The sequence below is a fragment of the Mytilus californianus genome, unplaced genomic scaffold (assembly GCF_021869535.1).
Source record: "Mytilus californianus isolate M0D057914Y unplaced genomic scaffold, xbMytCali1.0.p SCAF_7, whole genome shotgun sequence".
Taxonomy (NCBI): domain Eukaryota; kingdom Metazoa; phylum Mollusca; class Bivalvia; order Mytilida; family Mytilidae; genus Mytilus; species Mytilus californianus.
The window spans coordinates 83,561,527-83,584,426 of NW_026262723.1; the positions used below are offsets into that span (position 1 = coordinate 83,561,527).

The following is a 22,900-nucleotide window of genomic DNA, read 5'->3' on the forward strand; positions in this document are numbered from 1 at the left end:
CACACTGTCCACACTAGGGACTTTATTCGTGGACAACGAAAATCAAAGGACGATAACTGTGTACTCGGACCATTATATCTGTTCTTATATGCTTACTACTTTTTTTTTTTTAAATATAAATGAAGATACAATAGTAGTACATGTATTAACCTTTAATTAGAAAATGTATAATATCCTTTGTGATGGATTATATCTTTTGTGATGGATTATATCCTTTCAAGATAAAAATATCAAATCTTGCAACACTGGATTTCAAATTACCAGACCAATTGTCCTTAACATGCTAGCTAAGCATTACAATTTTTGTTGCACTTTCGTCATAACATTTATTAACACAACCATTTTTTTGTTGTTGTATAATTGGATCAAAATTACACATTTAATGGTAGATCTTTGATGTTATTGATTGTTACTTATGTAATGTTCAGTGGCAAATATTTCATGCATATTCAGATGATGACAAATTGACAATTAATTCAACAAGTAGGTTCTGCAAGGTAGGTCATCCAAGATGGAGGACAGGAAATTTAGACTGCCACTAGAAAATGTGGAAATGTTGGATAGGGGCAGCAATTGTGCCTTGCAACAGGCTACCTATGGTTGATGTTAATGAAGTTACCTCACAGTATTAGAAAACTATTATATATGCATGCAAGTGTCATTCAGAAAACATTTATGACAGTCAATCATATGATTAGAAAAATGACTTGTGTACAAGGGAAAAATAATTTTGATATTTATGAATTTTCACACAGGTCCCATACAGAGGCAATAATATACAGTTGTTACGTCTTAGAAATCCATGGGGCAGATCAGAATGGAAGGGAGACTGGTCTGATCAGTAAGTTGCTTAGTTTTCTCTTAAAAATTGATAGGTCAGAAAAAGGAGGGAGGCAAATTTGCCTGATAAGTGTGTTGTATATAGGACTCTTTGTGTTATTTTTTGTTATGATTCACAATACTGAATTCTTCATTTTTACTTTGAACTGATCCTAAAATCTCTTGCACTCAAGAACATGAATCATTTTATAATTTATATATTGCATATAACAATGACAAAATTTGACCACCCAAGGACAAAGTTCCTCAGAGATTTTTACAAGTAGTTAGAATAATCTAGTATTTATAGTACTTTTTGAATTGATTAAATAAGACAAATTTTAAAATATAACTATTTGTTTAATGTATTAAGCAGACAAAAAAAATAGATATAAATCAGTCTGGTCAGACAACTACAGAGGGAATTTTTCAAGTAAAAGTATAACATTAATCATTTGTTTTAATATGTTATTTTACTAGTTATAAAATTAACAGAACAGGATTTTTATTGTTTTCTTTTGACAGCTGTTACACTTTTCACTAAGAAATTTTACTACAAATAATTGTTAGTTTTATTGAATTATGCATGACTTAAATGTATATTTTTCTTGTCACTTTTTTGGTGAAAATGGCTAATGGTATTTTGCAGCTCAGATGAAATCAGGAACATCTCACAAGATGCAAGGACAAAACTCGGAATAGTCATTAGAGACGATGGAGAATTCTGGTAATTCTTGAAAAATATTCTACTCACAAAGATGTTTGCTTTTTTTCACAAAATAATGTATCTTAAACTTTTATATCACAACCCCCTCAATCAACTTTAGCTCATTCCTTGTTTGGATTTCAGTTGATCTACAAAAATAAGGTTGTCATTAAAATTCAAAATTTGTAATCAAGTTAAAATTTTATGAAATATCTATCGTTACTACATTCATAACTCGCAAACACACATGATTCAAACATTACCATAACCAAGATCATTCATGTGTGCATGCTTCAGTTTATCAGCGGGTACTAAACACCCGCACTGAAATTAAAGCATGGGGTGGTGGTGGGAAAGTTGACTGGTTAGTATAAATATTTCATAAAATTTTAACTTGATTACAAATTTTTAAATTTTATTTCAATTATTTATACCTACCAGTCAGAATCAGAATCAGTCAGAGTCCAATTGCTCTAGTTTAGATATGCCTTGATATTTTTCAATGAAGAATCAGGATAAGCTTATTTAATCACTTGAACGATCCATTTAGAAATAGTTTGTGACGTTACAGCCTTATGCAGTTCACATATAGAAAGAAACAGTTTTCCCTGCTGGTCTTTAATATCTTAAATACTTCTAAATTTCTTGGTTCTTTCCAAAAATTGTCACAGACATATGAAAGAATCTAACTTCTTATTGTCTGTGAATGCAGGAACAACAATTTTTGAATTTATATGATTTTGTCGATCCTGCTTCGCCAAACCACATCTAATAAATGTAATGCCTTTTTGTTGTATCCTTATAAAGGAATGGTTCACTCTGAGAGACTGAAAATCGCCACATCTCCTGAAATAGAGATTAGAAAGACAGTTTTAAATGTCAATTGCTTCAAATCAATATTTTCAATAGGTTCAAAAGGTTCTTTCTGCAATAAGCTTAAAACCAACTGCAAATCCTATTTAGGTAATAATTTTGTGGTAGGCGGTCTAGAATTAAAAACCCCTTTTATAAGTCTTAATGTAATATATGGATGTTGACCTACTACAGTATTATCAACTTGAGGTAAAACATTGGAGAGCATAGACCTGTACCCTGCAATAGTCCTGTATTGCAATCCATTTTCAAACAGATGGGCTAAAAAATCTGCTACCTGATTTAAAGATGCATTATGGGGATTTCCCTTGTACTACACCATGCAGCTACAGTACTTCTTGAATTTTGCACTATAGTCTTTCTGAGTACCTTTCCTCCATGAAGCTGAAAGTAAATTTCTAGCTTCTTTTTAAAAGCCTTCTGCTTGGAAAGGTCTGTCGATAGAAGCCAAGCAGGCAGACTGAATACCCCCAGGTCTGGATGAAAAATTTGAGACCTTGTTGAAGTTATTCCCGATACTTAAGTGTCTCCTTGGCCACAAAGGAGCTATAGGGAGAATCTGACACTGGAACTGCCTCATATATTGCAATATCTTGGGTATCAGGAAATTTGGGGATATGAGTAGGCATACATTTTCTCCGAAGATATTGTCAGGACATCCAAGGTAAAAGCTTGAGGATGTGGAATCCATGAGCAAAAAACTTTCATCTGACAGTTGTCTGCCAAGGCAAATAAATACATCAGAGGTTGGTCCCACATGAAAAAAAATTCTCTACAATTTGAGTGTTCAGTGACCACTCTGTATGAAGAATTTTGTTCCTGCTCAGGTGATCTGCAATTATGTTTTTCTTTCCCATTATATGAGCTACTTTCAGGGTTATATTGGATTGAATTTCTTAAGTCCAAAGTTCCCAGGTTTTGTAACTCAACTGAGGTGATTTGGTCCCCCTTGTTTGTTGATGTACTGGACCACAGTTGTGTTGTCTGATCTAATCAGTACCGATTTCCCTATCATATATTTTAGAAAATATTTGATTGTAAGCACTACTGCTTCCAATTCCAAGTAATTTATGTGTTTCTTGCTTTTAGAAACAGACCATTCCCGCTGAAAAGTTTTCTTGTCCATTACACCCCATATCCTGTTTTTGAAGCATCTGTAGTTATGGTTATACAAGTCTGTTGAGGTTGCAAAGAGAGGCTTTCGGCATGTTCTCTGAATTTAGCCACCAAATCAGATGAGATTTGAGATGTTGCATAACTGGGACTTGTGTTTTGAACTCTTGACATGCTGGTCTCCAAAAAGAGAGAAGATGGAGTTGAATTGGTCTCATGTACAAACGAGCATTTGGAATTAGTTCTATACATGTGGCCATTATCCCCAAAAGATGAAGAAAATCTTAAGCTGTTATAGTACTTGGATTTCTTTCACTATTTTTTTGAGAGTCTAGATTCAACTTGTCTATTCGTTCCTGTGTTTGGAATATTAACCCTTTTTCTAGGTCGTAAAGCACCCCTAAATAAATCAATTTCTGACTGGGAACCAGTTTGGACTTTTCTTTGTTCACTATGAACACTAGTGATACCAAGACATTCTGCTCGATCTAGGCATAGATGTGCTTTTTGTTGGTTTATTATAAACCAATCGTCCAGATATACTACTAATCTTATATTTGTCGTTCTCAAGTAGGCTGCCACTACGGACACTATTTTTGTAAAGACTCGTGGGGCAGATGTTGGACCGAAGCACAGAGCTTTGAATTGAAATGCTTGATTTTGAAGGTAAAATCTTAGAAACTGGCTATGACTTGAAAATATTGGGACACGTAAATACGCATTACTTAGGTTGAGCGTTATGGCCCAATCTCCTGGTTTTACTATAATCAACACTTTGCTCAGTGAATCCATCTTGAAATGTTTTTTCTGAAGATACCCGTTGAGAGGTCTCAGATTTATGACTGGTCTCATCTTCCCATTTTTTTGGGGGACCAGAAAAAATGTGCTGTAAAAACCTGATTGAATTTGTTCTCTCTGAACCTGTTCTATTGCATTTTTTTCTATTAAAATATTGACCTCTTGTAAGTAAAATGTCCATATTTTTTTGAGATACTATTTTGTTTTATTCCCTGCATATTGGTTTCTTTATGAACTCTAATTTGTAACCTTTTTCTGTTACAGACAAAACGCATTGGTCGTTTGTTATCTTTTTTCCAATTTTCTAGAAAAAATCTGAGATGACCCCTTACTGGTATCTTGTCTTGATTTTGAAATAAAATTACCTGTATCTCTGAGTCAGCTGGTTGTTTCTTGGGGATACGAAAAGAACCCCAGGAACCTGTACCACTGTTTGATGTCTTGGAATCTTTGTTTTTCTTGTCTTTATTTCCAAAGCCACCTCTCTGTAAAGACTTATTAGAGGAATTTATAGTAGACTGTCTATTTATAGACAGTTTCTTATAATTATTGAAATTATTATAAGTAGAAGTTCCTGCAAACTTTGATTGTTTATTTGACCAACAATCATGACTTTCATAGTCCAACTTTCTTTTGTTGCCTTTGTGATATTTCGGGTAACAAATCTTCCAATTGTTCCCTTTGCTCTTTTCTTTTCTCAAGTTGTTTTTCAAGACCTTGTCCAAAAACACCATCTTCAGAAAGTGGTAGATTCCTTTAATAGCTTGCATATCATTTAAATTATTTATGCCTGCATCTGTTGAAGCACATTTCCTTCGAATCATATGATGAAAAGCTCCAGCTCTACCTATCTGGTCAAGAGATTTGGTTGACATAGCAAATGAATCTTTCACTAATTGACAATTTTCTTCACTAGCATTGTAATTTTCTAAATTACCCAAAAAAGTGCCCAAGGCTTGTTGCATATAAGAAATAGAAATAATTCCCATTCTGGAAGCTACCTGTCCAGAATAGGCTAGCTTCTCAATTTGTTTCAAAGGTTGAGAAAATAACTCTGATTTCATGGATTTGCCAAAGTCTGCAAACAAGCCTATATAAAATGTGTACTTTGTTAAACATTTGAATTTGTGGTTTACCTATACCTATGAAATCCAGATAAATTGGTATCCCTCGAATAATAGTAAATCCACAGTAGTTTGATAATTCAAAACAGGGTAAGTGATACATGGTATGTGATACAATACAGGCATATGTGCAGGTTATGTGACATAGGTTTCAATGTACATGTAACAACTATGTCAGATATCCAACAGATAAACAATACCTCATTGCAGAGCTAAAAACCATACCTGACCACTATAATACAATCAGATGATTTTTTTTCTTGCACTATTTCAAACATTAGAAAGACAAGAAAAGAATATATGAAACAACTGAAGAAGCAAGATGATACCATACTTGACCAAAGTTTTTTTTTTATCACACTACTGTTTTAAATTTCTGTAGAGCACTCATGGAATAACTGTTTATTTGTGTTGAAGTATTGTGTGATAGCACTCATGGCACAAATGTTTATTTGACTGTGATTGAATATTGTGTGGTATCACTCATGGCATAACTGTTTATTTGACTGTGATTGAGTGTTGTGTTGTAGCACTCATGGCACAACTGTTTATTTGACTGTGATTGAGTATTGTGTGGTAGCACTCATGGCATAACTGTTTATTTGACTGTGATTGAGTGTTGTGTTGTAGCACTCATGGCACAACTGTGTATTTGACTGTGATTGAGTACTGTGTTGTAGCACTCATGTCACAACTGTTAATTTGACTGTGATTGAGTGTTGTGTGGTAGCACTCAATCATGGCACAACTGTTTATTTGTGTTGAAGTATTGTGTGGTAGCACTCATGGCATAACTGTGTATTTGACTGTGATTGAGTGTTGTGTGGTAGCACTCATGGCACAACTGTTTATTTGACTGTGATTGAGTATTGTGTGGTAGCACTCATGGCACAACTGTGTATTTGACTATGATTGAGTATTGTGTGGTAGAACTCATGGCACAACTATTTATTTGACTGTGATTGAGTATTGTGTGGTAGCACTCATGGCACACCTGTTAATTTGACTGTGATTGAGTATTGTGTGGTAGCACTCATGGCACAACTGTGTATTTGACTATGATTGAGTATTGTGTGGAAGAACTCATGGCACAACTGTTTATTTGACTGTGATTGAGTATTGTGTGGTAGCACTCATGGCACAACTGTGTATTTGACTATGATTGAGTATTGTGTGGTAGAACTCATGGCACAACAGTTAATTTCACTGTGATTGAGTGATGTGTGGTAGCACTCATGGCACAACTGTTTATTTGACTGTGATTGAGTGTTGTGTGGTAGCACTCATGGCACAACTGTGTATTTGACTATGATTGAGTATTGTGTGGTAGCACTCATGGTACAACTGTTAATTTGACTGTGATTGAGTATTGTGTGGTAGCACTCATGGCACAACTGTTAATTTGACTGTGATTGAGTGTTGTGTGGTAGCACTCATGGCACAACTGTTTATTTGACTGTGATTGGGTATTGTATGGTAGCACTCATGGCACAACTGTGTATTTGACTGTGATTGAGTATTGTGTGGTAGAACTCATGGCACAACTGTTAATTTGACTGTGATTGAGTGTTGTGTGGTAGCACTCATTGCACAACCGTTAATTTGACTGTGATTGAGTGTTGTGTGGTAGTACTCATGGCACAACTGTTAATTTGACTGTGATTGAGTGTTGTGTGGTAGCACTCAATCATGGCACAACTGTTTATTTGACTGTGATTGAGTATTGTGTGGTAGCACTCATGGCACAACTGTGTATTTGACTATGATTGAGTATTGTGTGGTAGAACTCATGGCACAGCTGTTTATTTGACTGTGATTGAGTATTGTGTGGTAGCACTCATTGCACAACCGTTAATTTGACTGTGATTGAGTGTTTTGTGGTAGTACTCATGGCACAACTGTTAATTTGACTGTGATTGAGTGTTGTGTGGTAGCACTCAATCATGGCACAACTGTTTATTTGTGTTTAAGTATTGTGTGGTAGCATTCATGGCATAACTGTGTATTTGACTGTGATTGAGTGTTGTGTGGTAGAACTCATGGCACAACTGTTTATTGACTGTGATTGAGTATTGTGTGGTAGCACTCATGGCACAACCGTTAATTTGACTGTGATTGAGTGTTGTGTGGTAGCACTCATGGCACAACTGATTGAGTATTGTGTGGTAGCACTCATGGCACAACTGATTAAGTATTGTGTGTTAGCACTCATGGGACAACTGTGTATTTGACTATGATTGAGTATTGTGTGGTAGAACTCATGACACAACTGTTAATTTGACTGTGATTGAGTGTTGTGTGGTAGCACTCATGGCACAACTGTGTATTTGACTATGATTGAATATTGTGTTGTAGAACTCCTGGCACAACTGTTTATTTGACTGTGATTGAGTATTGTGTGGTAGCACTCATGGCACAACTGTTAATTTGACTGTGATTGAGTATTGTGTGGAAGCACTCATGGCACAACCGTTAATTTGACTGTGATTGAGTGTTGTGTGGTAGTACTCATGGCACAACTGTTAATTTGACTGTGATTGAGTGTTGTGTGGTAGCACTCATGGCACAACTGTTAATTTCACTGTGATTGAGTATTGTGTGGTAGCACTCATGGCACAACTGTTAATTTCACTGTGATTGAGTGATGTGTGGTAGCACTCATGGCACAACTGTTTATTTGACAGTGATTGAGTATTGTGTGGTAGCACTCCTGGTACAACTGTGTATTTGACTATGATTGAGTATTGTGTGGTAGAATTCATGTCACAACTGTTTATTTGACTGTGATTGAGTATTGTGTGGTAGCACTCATGGCACAACTGTCAATTTCACTGTGATTGAGTGATGTGTGGTAGCACTCATGGCACAACTGTTAATTTGACTGTGATTGAGTATTGTGTGGTAGCACTCATGGCACAACCGTTAATTTGACTGTGATTGAGTGTTGTGTGGTAGTACTCATGGCACAACTGTTAATTTGACTGTGATTGAGTGTTGTGTGGTAGCACTCAATCATGGCACAACTGTTTATTTGTGTTGAAGTATCGTATGGTAGCACTCATGGCATAACTGTGTATTTGACTGTGATTGAGTGTTGTGTGGTAGCACTCATGGCACAACTGTTTATTGACTGTGATTGAGTATTGTGTGGTAGCACTCATGGCACAACCGTTAATTTGACTGTGATTGAGTGTTGTGTGGTAGCACTCATGGCACAACTGTTTATTTGACTGTGATTGAGTATTGTGTTGTAGCACTCATGGCACAACTGTGTATTTGACAGTGATTGAGTATTGTGTGGTAGAACTCATGGCACAACTGTGTATTTGCCTATGATTGAGTATTTTGTGGTAGAACTCATGGCACAACTGTTTATTTGACTGTGATTGAGTATTGTGTGGTAGCACTCATGGCACAACTGTTAATTTCACTGTGATTGAGTATTGTGTGGTAGCACTCATGGCACAACTGTTTATTTGACTGTGATTGAGTACTGTGTTGTAGCACTCATGGCACAACTGTGTATTTGACTGTGATTGAGTGTTGTGTGATAAAACTCATGGCACAACTGTTAATTTGACTGTGATTGAGTGTTGTGTGGTAGCACTCATGGCACAACTGTGTATTTGACTATGATTGAGTATTGTGTTGTAGAACTCATGGCACAACTGTTAATTTGACTGTGATTGAGTATTGTGTGGTAGCACTCATGGCACAACTGTTAATTTGACTGTGATTGAGTGTTGTGTGGTGGCACTCATGGCACAACTGTGTATTTGACTATGATTGAGTATTGTGTTGTAGAACTCATGGCACAACCGTTAATTTGACTGTTATTGAGTATTGTGTGGTAGCACTCATGGCACAACTGTTAATTTGACTGTGATTGAGTATTGTGTTGTAGCACTCATGGCACAACTGTTTATTTGACTGTGATTGAGTGTTGTGTGGTAGCACTCATGGCACAACTGTTTATTTAACTGTGATTGAGTATTGTGTGGTAGCACTCATGGCACAACTGTGTATTTAACTATGATTGAGTATTGTGTGGTAGAACTCATGTCACAACTGTTAATTTGACTGTGATTGAGTGTTGTGTGGTAGCACTCATGGCACAACTGTTTATTTGACTGTGATTGAGTATTGTGTTGTAGTACTCATGGCACAACTGTTAATTTGACTGTGATTGAGTGTTGTGTGGTAGCACTCAATCATGGCACAACTGTTTATTTGTGTTGAAGTATTGTGTGGTAGCACTCATGGCATAACTGTGTATTTGACTGTGATTGAGTGTTGTGTGGTAGCACTCATGGCAGAACTGTTTATTGATTGTGATTGAGTATTGTGTGGTAGCACTCATGGCACAACCGTTAATTTGACTGTGATTGAGTATTGTGTGGTAGCACTCATGGCTCAACTATTTATTTGACTGTGATTGAGTATTGTGTGGTAGCACTCATGGGACAACTGTGTATTTGACTATGATTGAGTATTGTGTGGTACAACTCATGGCACAACTGTTAATTTGACTGTGATTGAGTGTTGTGTGGTAGTACTCATGGCACAACTGTGTATTTGACTGTGATTGAGTATTGTGTTGTAGAACTCATGGCACAACTGTTTATTTGACTGTGATTGAGTATTGTGTGGTAGCACTCATGGCACAACTGTTAATTTGACTGTGATTGAGTATTGTGTTGTAGCACTCATGGCACAACTGTTTATTTGACTGTGATTGAGTATTGTGTGGTAGTACTCATGGCACAACTGTTTGACTGTGATTGAGTATTGTGTGATAGCACTCATGGCACAACCGTTAATTTGACTATGATTGAGTGTTGTGTGGTAGCACTCATGGGACAACTGTTTATTTGACTGTGATTGAGTATTGTGTGGTAGCAATCATGGGACAACTGTGTATTTGACTATGATTGAGTATTGTGTGATAGAACTCATGGCACAACTGTTAATTTTTGTTTGAGTATTGTGTGATATTTTCTATGTCATTTTATTTCAACAGGATACCATTCATAGATGTATTAAGAAACTTTGATGAAATCCAATTGTGTCACTTACAGCCAGATTCATTAACATCAGAAATAGCCAATGATGAGGTATTTGTATAGAGTTTTGAAATTTAGGTTAAGGACTGATATTTATTACTAAAACAGAATTATAATACCCCTTTCTATGAAGTAGTTGAGGTTGTACAGTTTTTGAACTGTCTGTCTGTCATTCAGTAATTTCTGTCAGTATGACCTTCAGTCGGTCATTCATTTTTTCGTTTCTGGATGCTATGGTATCATATAATGAGTGAAAGATCCCTATTGAATTTGAGGTCAACACATACAAGGCCAAGGTTGTTACAAAGTTACTAAAATATACTGAAATTTGTGCAAAAACGTGGTTTCTTGGTGTAAAATCAAATAATACAGATGGGATTGCAACCTTACTTTTATATATTGTCATATATAATATAGGTAGATCCCTATAAATCATATATAATATAGGTAGATCCCTTAAAGGTCTATTTCTAAGTTATAAAGCATAATTGACATAATTTCTGCATAAAAGTGGTTTTCGGATGCTAAATCGAGTACTACATTTGGGATTACAAACTTGATAGGATATATATTGTCATATATAATGTGATTTTGACTTTGCTAATGTCTAAGGTCAAAAGGTCAATGGTGCAGAAAAGTGGTTTGAGGATGTATTATATGGGATTGATACCTTACTTGTATATGTGGTCACATATAATAAGAGAATGAATGGAAGATTCAAGTCACTTGGGCTAAGGTCAAGGTTATACTTACTAAAAATAGATTATAGTGAGACAATATTTCTATTTTAAATTAATATTTGGGTGAGGGGTATGTGAGCTTGCTCACTAAAGGTTCTGAAAAAGATTCAGATGTACAAATTTCTTTGTTAAATATGATAAGTGGTATCAACTTGTCAATTATAGATGTTAACACACTGTAAGCCAAGGCCAATATATTTTTATGAAGGCCAGTGGGACCCTTAAACTTTCATTCAATGGTCATCTTTTGGAACCACTAGAAATCAAGGAAGAGCAGAGGATATAAAAAATTGAACTTTTGCATCTGACAAATGCTGTTCAAAGGATTAAAACAAGCTAAAAAAAAGTAAAAGTACAATTTTTTGCTCCTGCTTATTGTGTAGTATTGAAATTTTAACAATAGACTTTCCAGAGATTGTTAGACCTATGGACTTATTTTACAGAGAAAACAAAATTGGGAAGTAACAGTTTACCATGATGCTTGGATAAGAGGACTTACTGCTGGAGGTTGTGGCAATCATCCATACCAAGGTAAAAATAATAAATTATGTCAATACTGAATTCAAAAGCAACAACATATATATGTAAAGTAAATGATTAAAGTAAGGGGAGATAATCTTCTTCTGTGGACTGACTGTCAGAATTCAAACCAATTGTCCCCATTACAGTACAAGAGATTGGTTGGTATTAGACTTAAACCTTAAAAATAGAGAACATTACTGTTGCATATGTTGTATCCAACATCTTGACTTAGTAGGGGAGATAATTAACTGTTGTAGATATTTACAGTTATCCCAGCAAAGTTGAGTCAGATCTTTGGTGAGAACTTATTATGAAAGAGATTCATAATTATAATCAAAGTTCAAGGTCACTGTTTCAAAAATAGAAATTTTAAAGGTAAATTGTTTGTAGGCAAAATCTTATTTTTTACTTGCTTAATTGAATTGAAACTTATACTGATTAAAAGGTATTAGTTTTTTAATTTTTTGGTCATTTTTTTGGTCAAAGTTTAAGATTGCTGTTACTAAAAGGTCAAAAGTCAAATTTAAAGCTACTAGAATAGACTAAAAATATAGAAATAAGAGGTGCATTACTTCTGAGTGATTACTTGCTGGATTTTAATTAAACTTGTACAAGTAATTGATAAGTAAGAAAGGGAAAACACTTGCTGATTTTGAGGTCAATTGGTCAAAGGTTACAGTCCCACTTACACAAATAGAAAGCTTTACAGGTATGAAATTCTTGGTTTCTTGAATATATCCCAAGACAAGCTTATATTTTTCAGGAACATTTATATTGGGCATGTGACTCCAAGTCCTTGCAGGTTAACCAGGTTTAGGTGAACCCCTGACCATTTTCACTAGAAAAAATCATGAAATAGAACTATTTCTTATATTACAGTAATGTAATTGGGCATGTGACTCCCAAGTCCTTGCCGGTTAACCATGTTTAGGGGAACCCCTGCCCATTTTCACTAGAAAAATCATGAAATAGAACTTTCTTGTTTTACAGCAATGTAATTGGGTATGTGTCTCCCTCAACCTGGCTGGTGTTCCAAAAAGATTTTCTGTATATAAGGGCTTTAGAGAGAGTAATATATACTGTATATTTTTTGTTTTCTTTTAATCAATTCTGGTATTATTGGATATGTCTGGGACCTTCCATCAATATATAGTGTAGTTTGGGGAACATAGGTGTATCATGCCAACTCTACTTGTTTTTATTGATCCTTCAGAAAAAATACTCAAAAGTTAAAAGTCTGGTGGACATTTACATTTTCAGTAGGAAAATTAAATCCTGGTAATGTTCTTCTTAAAATATTTCCACCTCTTTACTAATATTTAAGATTTAAGTTTTGTCACACAAGGATTAAGGATGTCTTATTTGATTATGTTAATTTTGAAATGTTCATGCACAAATTAGTGCCATTATTCACCTCTGATGTCTTGATTTCTTGCTTCTTCCATTGGACTCTATGTGAAATACGTAACATATAATGTGCCTGTCTACATTTAAAATTGATTTTAATTCAATCAAACATCAGTTTTATCATTTTGATCTAAAAGTATATATAGTTTATCCCATTACCATTTACAAGCCGCATTAATAATATGTCTGATATTCATAGAAAGTTGACATTTTACACAGCTTTAGATAAGCATGCCATGTTATGGTTTCAGTATAGATTATATATTGTAAGAAAATTTGTGTCATTTGATATGCATATGTAACCATAAGAATTAGGTAATAACACATATAAATGCGTGTAGAAATAAGAGTTTGTATTTGTTCATTGCTTAAATGCTTCACAAACATGGTGCTACATCATTTGCACACAATCAAACCAATGATTATAGAAACTGTGTTGGAAATTACTAAGATGTTTACCTGTGAATTTCTTTTCAGATCTTTACTGGAAAAATCCTCAGTTTTTTATAAGACTAAAAGATGTGGATATTACAGACAGTTCTGGGTTATGCACCCTGATTGCAACTTTGACAGAGAAAGAAATGAATAATAAATCATCTGTTGCTATAGGATTTGATGTGTATAAGGTAACTATGTAGGTTTAATGATCTTTAATAGAAAAAAGGTCTAATAAATATCAGAATATATAAGGGTTACAGTTCTCATTTCTAAAAAAAAGGAAAAAAATTACAATACATTTTTGTTCAACTAAATTATCTGAGTTATCTCCCATTATAAGGCAATTTCTACAATTGCTAAAATAATGTTCTGTTTCTGAAATAAAAGTCTCTACCATAAGATGAAATTATGAACTATTTCTGCAGCAAAATTAGCTATTTTAGTGAAAATCTGGACTGACAATATGCAGTCATTTGTGATCCAAAATGACAGATTACTATGCGATCACAAAGGTCCATATTCAAAAATTATATTTGAAAAAGTATATATAATTAAATGTTCATTGTACAGCTAAATGTTGAGTGTAACTTCTAGCCACAGATCTTATTCAGACAATTCAGAGAGTTTTATTTAAATTTGAACATGTATAACCTGATTTTTGTACAGTTGAGAGAGTTTCAAAGGAGACCACTAGATGGAGAATCAGCTCCAAGAAATGCTTTAATTCTACGAAAAAGATCAGGGGTTTATGAATACAATCGTGAAGTCACAAGAAGATTTGAGTTAGACCCTGGTGTATATGCTTTAATACCTAGTACATTTAAGGCACATGATGAAGCCAAATTTATGCTCAGGTTGTACACAGAGAAAGCAGCTGACAGTGGGTAAGTTGATTTTTTTTTACTAAATTATAAATTAACTCATAAAAGTGATCAGATTTGGTGTATATATATGTAAGATTACATCAAATACACTACCATGGACAAACACAAATGAGTTCACTGTATATCTGCAGTGACAGTTATTGTCATAGCATAAGTAAACTTAAGATCACACAACGGTCAAGGGTAAAAGATAGTACAAATAAACAATCTGAATCCTATTTTGGAATAGCACAATTGGATTTGGATAGTTTAATTGTTGTTGATGAGATATCAATGCTTTTCTTAATTTAAGTGATTTCCAAGAATAGACATACTAGAAAGTAATTTATTGTAATAATAATTGTCATTAGACATACGTTTTGGAATTATCAGAATACAATATAAAGCAAGCTTTGCCTGCAGTATAATAGATCTGTGGAGTACTGATTAATTAATTTAATTTCGTAGGTACCAATTTTCGTGGATAAAGGAAAAATTATATTTTCCTGGATATTTGATTTCATGGTTTTATGAAAGTCTGCAAACAAGCCTATAGAAAATATTTACTTCATTGAACATTTAAATTCGTGGTTCACCTAAACCCCAAAAAAAACATGAAAATTGGTATCCAACGAATAATAATGAATCCACATTAACCTTTTTGTCATTTTTTATTTTTGTCAATTTTGTCAACATTTCAGGCTACTGGAAGAAGATGATAAAAATGAACTAGTAAGTATAGTATTTGTTATCAGTTTATAATATATAAAGGATGGTTTCCCTTAACAGACATAAAAATGTCCTATTCTCATAATGAATTATACATAGAAGTTTCTGATAAAAAATAATATATTTTTTTATTAATGGTGCTTTCCATAGTTATTAGCTGTTTTGCAGTTGATTAAATATATAAAAGTAGGCCCAAGACCACAATTAATGACCCCGCTTTTCGTTGTCCACGAATATAGTTCCTTTTAATTAGAGTGTATTTTTTCTTAATTTTTTTCCTTTCCCTTCCTCACTCATTTCTTAGTTTTTTTTGGGTGGAAATGAAAGAAGAGAGGTGAAATAAACTTTTGGATGTTGTATTTTAACTGATTTTGAAAGGAAAGAGTGAGTAGGCCAGGTGCAAAAAGGTGATGTTTACAGTTTTCGGAACATCTCTTGACTTGTCCATAGGGGTATGGATGTGTATTGGCTAAATTTGTAAGAGTGATTGGTTCAATCTTTCTGAATTTTGGATATATTTTTGGACTAGTACTATACATTACACACACAAAAGATTTGACAAAAATGCTTGGTGCAATTTAAAAAAAAAAAAAAAAAAACGTTATAAAGAACTAATAGAGGAATTTAATTGTGGTCTGTGGCCTAGGAGGTGAATTCAGGAAATATTGAATTTGTACTTTGACAACTTCCCTGAATGATCTATTGGTATTAATTTGTCAAACTACATGAGAATAAATGATTTCTACTTTTATTTGATAGAAATTTTGTAAAAAAATGACTTTTCAGCCTACATGCCCAAAATTGAACTTTTTCAGTTGTTTCAATATTTTTACAAAAGTAGCATGCTTACTTTCTTTCTGACAGATTTTTCAGGTTTTCTATTTGTGTTTGTGGTATCTAATGTAGATGTTTAACTCATTTTTGAACACTGAACACAAAAAAAAAGTAGATAAAATCAGAATAAGAGTGCAAAATGTGCTGCTTTAATGGTCTTAGTCTAACGGTCAGTATGAAGCAAGTGAAAAATGAGGTTCTATGCACATACAAGTTCAATTCCTTTTAGTAGATTTCACTGAATCTGTATCAAAAGCACTTATTACTGGTTGTTTGGCCTTGTCTGTTTCACAGACTACCTTTGTTTTCTTTTGTTTGATAACTAGTGGTTAAAATATTGGCCTTTTGAGGCTGAAGTTTCATGCCGGTTTTAAAAAGTACAGTAAATAACTTTGCATCAGGCCATACTATCTACATTTATAGTTGGAAGTGACAGTCTTGTTACATCCAGGTTCCATGTTTTATCATATCTAAGTAAAGATTTGAGCAAAAAGAAGCATTATATCTCCATCTCCCATATTATTATATAATTTTTAATATGCAAATGTGGGGGCCACGGCCTAAATTGACAACCTGTTTTTTAAGCTTGACATTGCAGAAGACCATTTTATCCACATGTGTTCTGGTATTTGAAACTTATATTTCCATTAAAAGTACATTTATAACATGTAAAAGGTTTTCTTATAACTTAACAACTTCAGAAAATTGTGGTAAATGAAAAATATTACATTTCATATAAGGCCTCACTTCATTTGAAAACCTCTATTTTTTGGCACATGCTCATATAAAATTAACTTCTGGCCATTTTTTATAAGTCTGATACATTAAGTATGCTATCTGTTGCTTTTAATAGGTGATAACTTATACATAGAGACATTAAAAAGTGCAAGTTTTGGTATCTTTTGGTTTTTAGAAGCCAAAATTTGATAGTTGAAATTGTTCTAATTCAACGCCACAATTCAGCACCCAAAGTTCTGATATAAAAAATGCCACATTTTTTATAATTGGTATCATATGGCTTTGAAACTTTGTAAACTATTATATAATACACTAAGCTTAAATCATGTCAAGTTTTATTAGAATTGGTCAAGTTTTAGACCCCTAATAGGTGAATTCAGGAAATATTGAATTTGTACTTTGACAACTTCCCTGAATGATCTATTGGTATTAATTTGTCAAACTACATGAGAATAAATGATTTCTACTTTTATTTGATAGAAATTTTGTGAAAAAGTGACTTTTCAGCCGACATGCCAAAAAATTGAACTTTTTCAGTTGTTTCAATATTTTTACAAAAGTAGCATGCTTACTTTCTTTCTGACAGATTTTTCAGGTTTTCTATTTGTGTTTAGGTATCTAATGTAGATGTTTAACTCATTTTTGAACACTGAACACAAAAAAAAAGTAGATAAAATCAGAATAAGAGTGCAAAATGTGCTGCTTTAATGGTCTTAGTCTAACGGTCAGTATGAAGCAAGTGAAAAATGAGGTTCTATGCACATACAAGTTCAATTCCTTTTAGTAGATTTCACTGAATCTGTATCAAAAGCACTTATTACTGGTTGTTTGGCCTTGTCTGTTTCACAGACTACCTTTGTTTTCTTTTGTTTGATAACTAGTGGTTAAAATATTGGCCTTTTGAGGCTGAAGTTTCATGCCGGTTTTAAAAAGTACAGTAAATAACTTTGCATCAGGCCATACTATCTACATTTATAGTTGGAAGTGACAGTCTTGTTACATCCAGGTTCCATGTTTTATCATATCTAAGCAAAGATTTGAGCAAAAAGAAGCATTAAATCTCCATCTCCCATATTATTATATAATTTTTAATATGCAAATATGGGGCACGGCCTAAATTGACAACCTGTTTTTTAAGCTTGACATTGCAGAAGACCATTTTATCCACATGTGTTCTGGTATTTGAAACTTATATTTCCATTAAAAGTACATTTATAACATGTAAAAGGTTTTCTTATAACTTAACAACTTCAGAAAATTGTGGTAAATGAAAAATATTACATTTCATATAAGGCCTCACTTCATTTGAAAACCTCTATTTTTTGGCACATGCTCATATAAAATTAACTTCTGGCCATTTTTTATAAGTCTGATACATTAAGTATGCTATCTGTTGCTTTTAATAGGTGATAACTTATACATAGAGACATTAAAAAGTGCAAGTTTTGGTATCTTTTGGTTTTTAGAAGCCAAAATTTGATAGTTGAAATTGTTCTAATTCAACGCCACAATTCAGCACCCAAAGTTCTGATATAAAAAATGCCACATTTTTTATAATTGGTATCATATGGCTTTGAAACTTTGTAAACTATTTTATAATACACTAAGCTTAAATCATGTCAAGTTTTATTAGAATTGGTCAAGTTTTAGACCCCTAATAGGTGAATTCAGGAAATATTGAATTTGTACTTTGACAACTTCCCTGAATGATCTATTGGTATTAATTTGTCAAACTACATGAGAATAAATGATTTCTACTTTTATTTGATAGAAATTTTGTAAAAAAGTGACTTTTCAGCCGACATGCCAAAAAATTGAACTTTTTCAGTTGTTTCAATATTTTTACAAAAGTAGCATGCTTAACTTTCTTTCTGACAGATTTTTCAGGTTTTCTATTTGTGTTTGTGGTATCTAATGTAGATGTTTAACTCATTTTGAACACTGAACACAAAAAAAAAGTAGACAAAATCAGAATAAGAGTGCAAAATGTGCTGCTTTAATGGTCTTAGTCTAACGGTCAGTATGAAGCAAGTGAAAAATGAGGTTCTATGCACATACAAGTTCAATTCCTTTTAGTAGATTTCACTGAATCTGTATCAAAAGCACTTATTACTGGTTGTTTGGCCTTGTCTGTTTCACAGACTACCTTTGTTTTCTTTTGTTTGATAACTAGTGGTTAAAATATTGGCCTTTTGAGGCTGAAGTTTCATGCCGGTTTTAAAAAGTACAGTAAATAACTTTGCATCAGGCCATACTATCTACATTTATAGTTGGAAGTGACAGTCTTGTTACATCCAGGTTCCATGTTTTATCATATCTAAGTAAAGATTTGAGCAAAAAGAAGCATTATATCTCCATCTCCCATATTATTATATAATTTTTAATATGCAAATGTGGGGGCCACGGCCTAAATTGACAACCTGTTTTTTAAGCTTGACATTGCAGAAGACCATTTTATCCACATGTGTTCTGGTATTTGAAACTTATATTTCCATTAAAAGTACATTTATAACATGTAAAAGGTTTTCTTATAACTTAACAACTTCAGAAAATTGTGGTAAATGAAAAATATTACATTTCATATAAGGCCTCACTTCATTTGAAAACCTCTATTTTTTGGCACATGCTCATATAAAATTAACTTCTGGCCATTTTTTATAAGTCTGATACATTAAGTATGCTATCTGTTGCTTTTAATAGGTGATAACTTATACATAGAGACATTAAAAAGTGCAAGTTTTGGTATCTTTTGGTTTTTAGAAGCCAAAATTTGATAGTTGAAATTGTTCTAATTCAACGCCACAATTCAGCACCCAAAGTTCTGATATAAAAAATGCCACATTTTTTATAATTGGTATCATATGGCTTTGAAACTTTGTAAACTGTTTTATAATACACTAAGCTTAAATCATGCCAAGTTTTATTAGAATTGGTCAAGTTTTAGACCCCTAATAGGCCCAAGACCACAATTAATGACCCCGCTTTTCGTTGTCCACGAATATAGTTCCTTTTAATTAGAGTGTATTTTTTCTTAATTTTTTTTCTTTCCCTTCCTCACTCATTTCTTAGTTTTTTTTGGGGTGGAAATGAAAGAAGAGAGGTGAAATAAACTTTTGGATGTTGTATTTTAACTGATTTTGATATGGAAAGTGTGAGTAGGACAGGTGCAAAAAGGTGATATTTACAGTTTTAGGAACATCTCTTGACTTGTCCATAGGGGTATGGATGTGTATTGGCTAAATTTGTAAGAGTGATTGGTTCAATCTTTCTGAATTTTGGATATATTTTTGGACTAGTACTATACATTACACACACAAAAGATTTGACAAAAATGCATGGTGCAATTTAAAAAAAAAAAAAAAAACGTTATAAAGAACTATATATAGAGGAATTTAATTGTGGTCTGTGGCCAGTATCAATCGACACAATTTGAGCAAGAGTTACTTCCCTTTTGTCATCATGATTGAGGTCTTTGTGCAGAAATTCTTTCATAAATCAACCAAATTCAACTTGTTATACTGACCACTAGACCTTATAAAAAGTTGTTTTCTGAACAATGTATATTTCTTTTTGCTTGATTCATCACTATGATCTAGTAAAGATCTCTGATTAGACTTGTTTGATCCTCAGGTTTCAAATTGGTTTGTCAAATAAGAAAATCAAGCATTTACTCCTCCAAAATGGGGACCAAGGAAAATACCTCAAACTCAAATTAGGTCATATTGAAACCTATCTGTAGTAAAACCTTTCTGAATCAAACCTTGTATAAAAACAGAAACCTGTGTAAACTGAACATTTGTATTGGAACCTACTGTGAATATTATCAGTTAGTAATTCAACCTTTGTAAACATAACACCTGTCTAATCTGAACAAAATCATCAGTCCCAAAGGAGTTAGGTTAGTAATTCAACCTTTGTAAACATAACACCTGTTTAAACTGAACAAAATCATCAGTCCCAAAGGAGTTAGGTTTCGACAGGTATGTAATTAAATATGATAAAACTAGTTTTACATGAGATTTCCCCTTTTTTCTGTAGCCAAAGCCAGTTAAACCATTGGATCCTGTGAAGGAATTATTTATGAAACATGCCACTGAAGATGGACATATTTATGCAAAAGAATTAAAACATTTTCTTAGAGAATTGTCTGCATCAGGTAAGGTATAGAGGGAAAAGACAGAAATCAGTTATAGAATGTTAATGGTCTGTTTTCTAGTGGGTTTTTTTTTTTTAGAGTTGTTGGAGTTTTGTCCCAAAATTCATATAGTTAGGATAAAAATTGCATTTGTTCTTATACATATGTACTTACTAAAAAAATGCACATATATATACTTACTCTAAAAATGCACTTATATATACTGACTCCAAAAATGCCCCTTAAGTATTTGTAATATTTTTCAATGAATTTGTATAACGGTTATTGTGGTGCACTTGAGAGATGATTGAATAATAAACATCATCAGGCCATACTCTGGTTTGGTAAGCAAATTACACATGAAATTTTCATATCATAAATAAACTAACAGGGTAACCAGTCATTAAAAGGTAAATTTTTCCCAAGGAACTTTGTTTTAGCTTTATTGAAGGGATCCACTTAATGGAAAAAGTTATGAAAAGTAACAGAAAGGTGACAGACTTCTCAAAACATTCATATATTAAAGGAACAACTCTTATATTCCTGTTCTTCATCTTTACTGTAAAGGAAAGTTTTGAATGATGAAGTTAAAAAACTGAGGAGAAAGATCAATATGATTTGTTCATGAAGTTTTCTGACATATGCAGGTACGAATGTATACCACAAGAATATCTGGTGATACATTCCTACTTGTTTTGTCAATACAGTATTATGTTTTCATATTCAAATGGATGTTTATATTATATTACTGAAGCCAAGCTTATATGTTGGTAAAATATGAATAACGGTGTCTTTTTTTTACAGAATTTGGAGAAGCCATATTGTTTAGTTTAGAGGCATCTAGATCCCTGGTTACACTGATGGATGTATCTTTTTTTGTTTAAAATAGTGGGCAAAAGTTATTCCAGATGTCTGCAGAAACTATGTCTGAGGGTCTGGATGGGGTTTACAGAATAGAGAATAATGGACAAAAGTGCAGAATAAAGGGCAAAAAATATAAAGAAATAAAGAAAAATAGGACAAAAAAATAAAGAATAGAGAATAATGGGGTGCTTAGTTATATAGAATAGAGGATAATTGGCAAAAAATACAAAGAATAGGGAAAAATGACCTAAAAAATTAAAGAATACAGAAATGAAGGACACCCATCCAGACCAAGGCTTCCAAAACGGTCATATATTCCGGACATTTGTATAATGTCCGGTAAAAGTCCAGCTGGGCAAAGCATGAAACGGTCATCTACTTTTTAGCTTTCAAGGCTTTCTTAAGAGACGTCCATTTTAACATAATTCGCGATCTTTTTGACCCAACCTTTTGCCTTTAACAGCCACACATTTCCGGTCATAAAAGTGACATGATCATTAAGTACTATCAAAACAACCCCTACTTTAATACCTTCTCATTTTAATCAAGGCTAATTAGTTGTCGAACAGCTGAAATTTACCTGTTCAGGTGACAGGTAAACTATTTTGAACCGGACATTGATCGGTCTATTCAAAGTTATTTTCTTACATTTCACCGGTTTGCATCTAATTAATTTAGTCAAAAAGATTTAAATTATCAGAAATACATTTACAAATATGATTTGATGAAAAAAATTAAAAAGGTGAAAATGAAAAATAGTCATAACCACGTTGTTTGAACCAGAGACATGTCTCTGTTTAAACTAGTACACGTGTGCTCATGTGCGCAGGTGTGACATTTAATTATGGATCCTAATTTCTTCAAAAAATGCTTAAATTGTCATTGATACCTTTATCTCACGTTTATTTCGAATATTTTCTTGAAGAAATAACGTAGAAAGAGCTACTAACACTCATTCATGCTTTGCAAACGTACACAGAATTTACGTATCCGTCTCTGGTCCATGTTTTACCATGGTCAAGATAACATCCAGTATTAGATTTAAAAAGGAAAGTAAAGTTTTTGACAACGTTATTTTGCACAAATAAAGAGTCTAAGGCAGATATAAGTACGCTGATGTTGCACACTTCGAAT

The 22,900-nt window shown here is 33.3% G+C and overlaps 1 protein-coding gene across 4 annotated transcripts in view; it reads left to right on the forward strand.

Annotated features, from left to right (window-relative positions):
* Positions 1-22,900, forward strand: part of LOC127707756 (calpain-B-like) — a 43,077-nt gene that overhangs the window by 13,976 nt on the left and 6,201 nt on the right. For all 4 annotated transcript variants that reach the window (XM_052212515.1, XM_052212516.1, XM_052212518.1 and 1 more), the window contains 9 exons: positions 756-841; positions 1,469-1,546; positions 10,454-10,547; positions 11,680-11,767; positions 13,643-13,791; positions 14,270-14,487; positions 15,168-15,198; positions 20,806-20,923; positions 21,707-21,768. In XM_052212515.1, the coding sequence (XP_052068475.1) occupies positions 756-841; positions 1,469-1,546; positions 10,454-10,547; positions 11,680-11,767; positions 13,643-13,791; positions 14,270-14,487; positions 15,168-15,198; positions 20,806-20,923; positions 21,707-21,768 (924 nt within the window). The remainder of the gene's footprint in view (positions 1-755; positions 842-1,468; positions 1,547-10,453; positions 10,548-11,679; positions 11,768-13,642; positions 13,792-14,269; positions 14,488-15,167; positions 15,199-20,805; positions 20,924-21,706; positions 21,769-22,900) is intronic.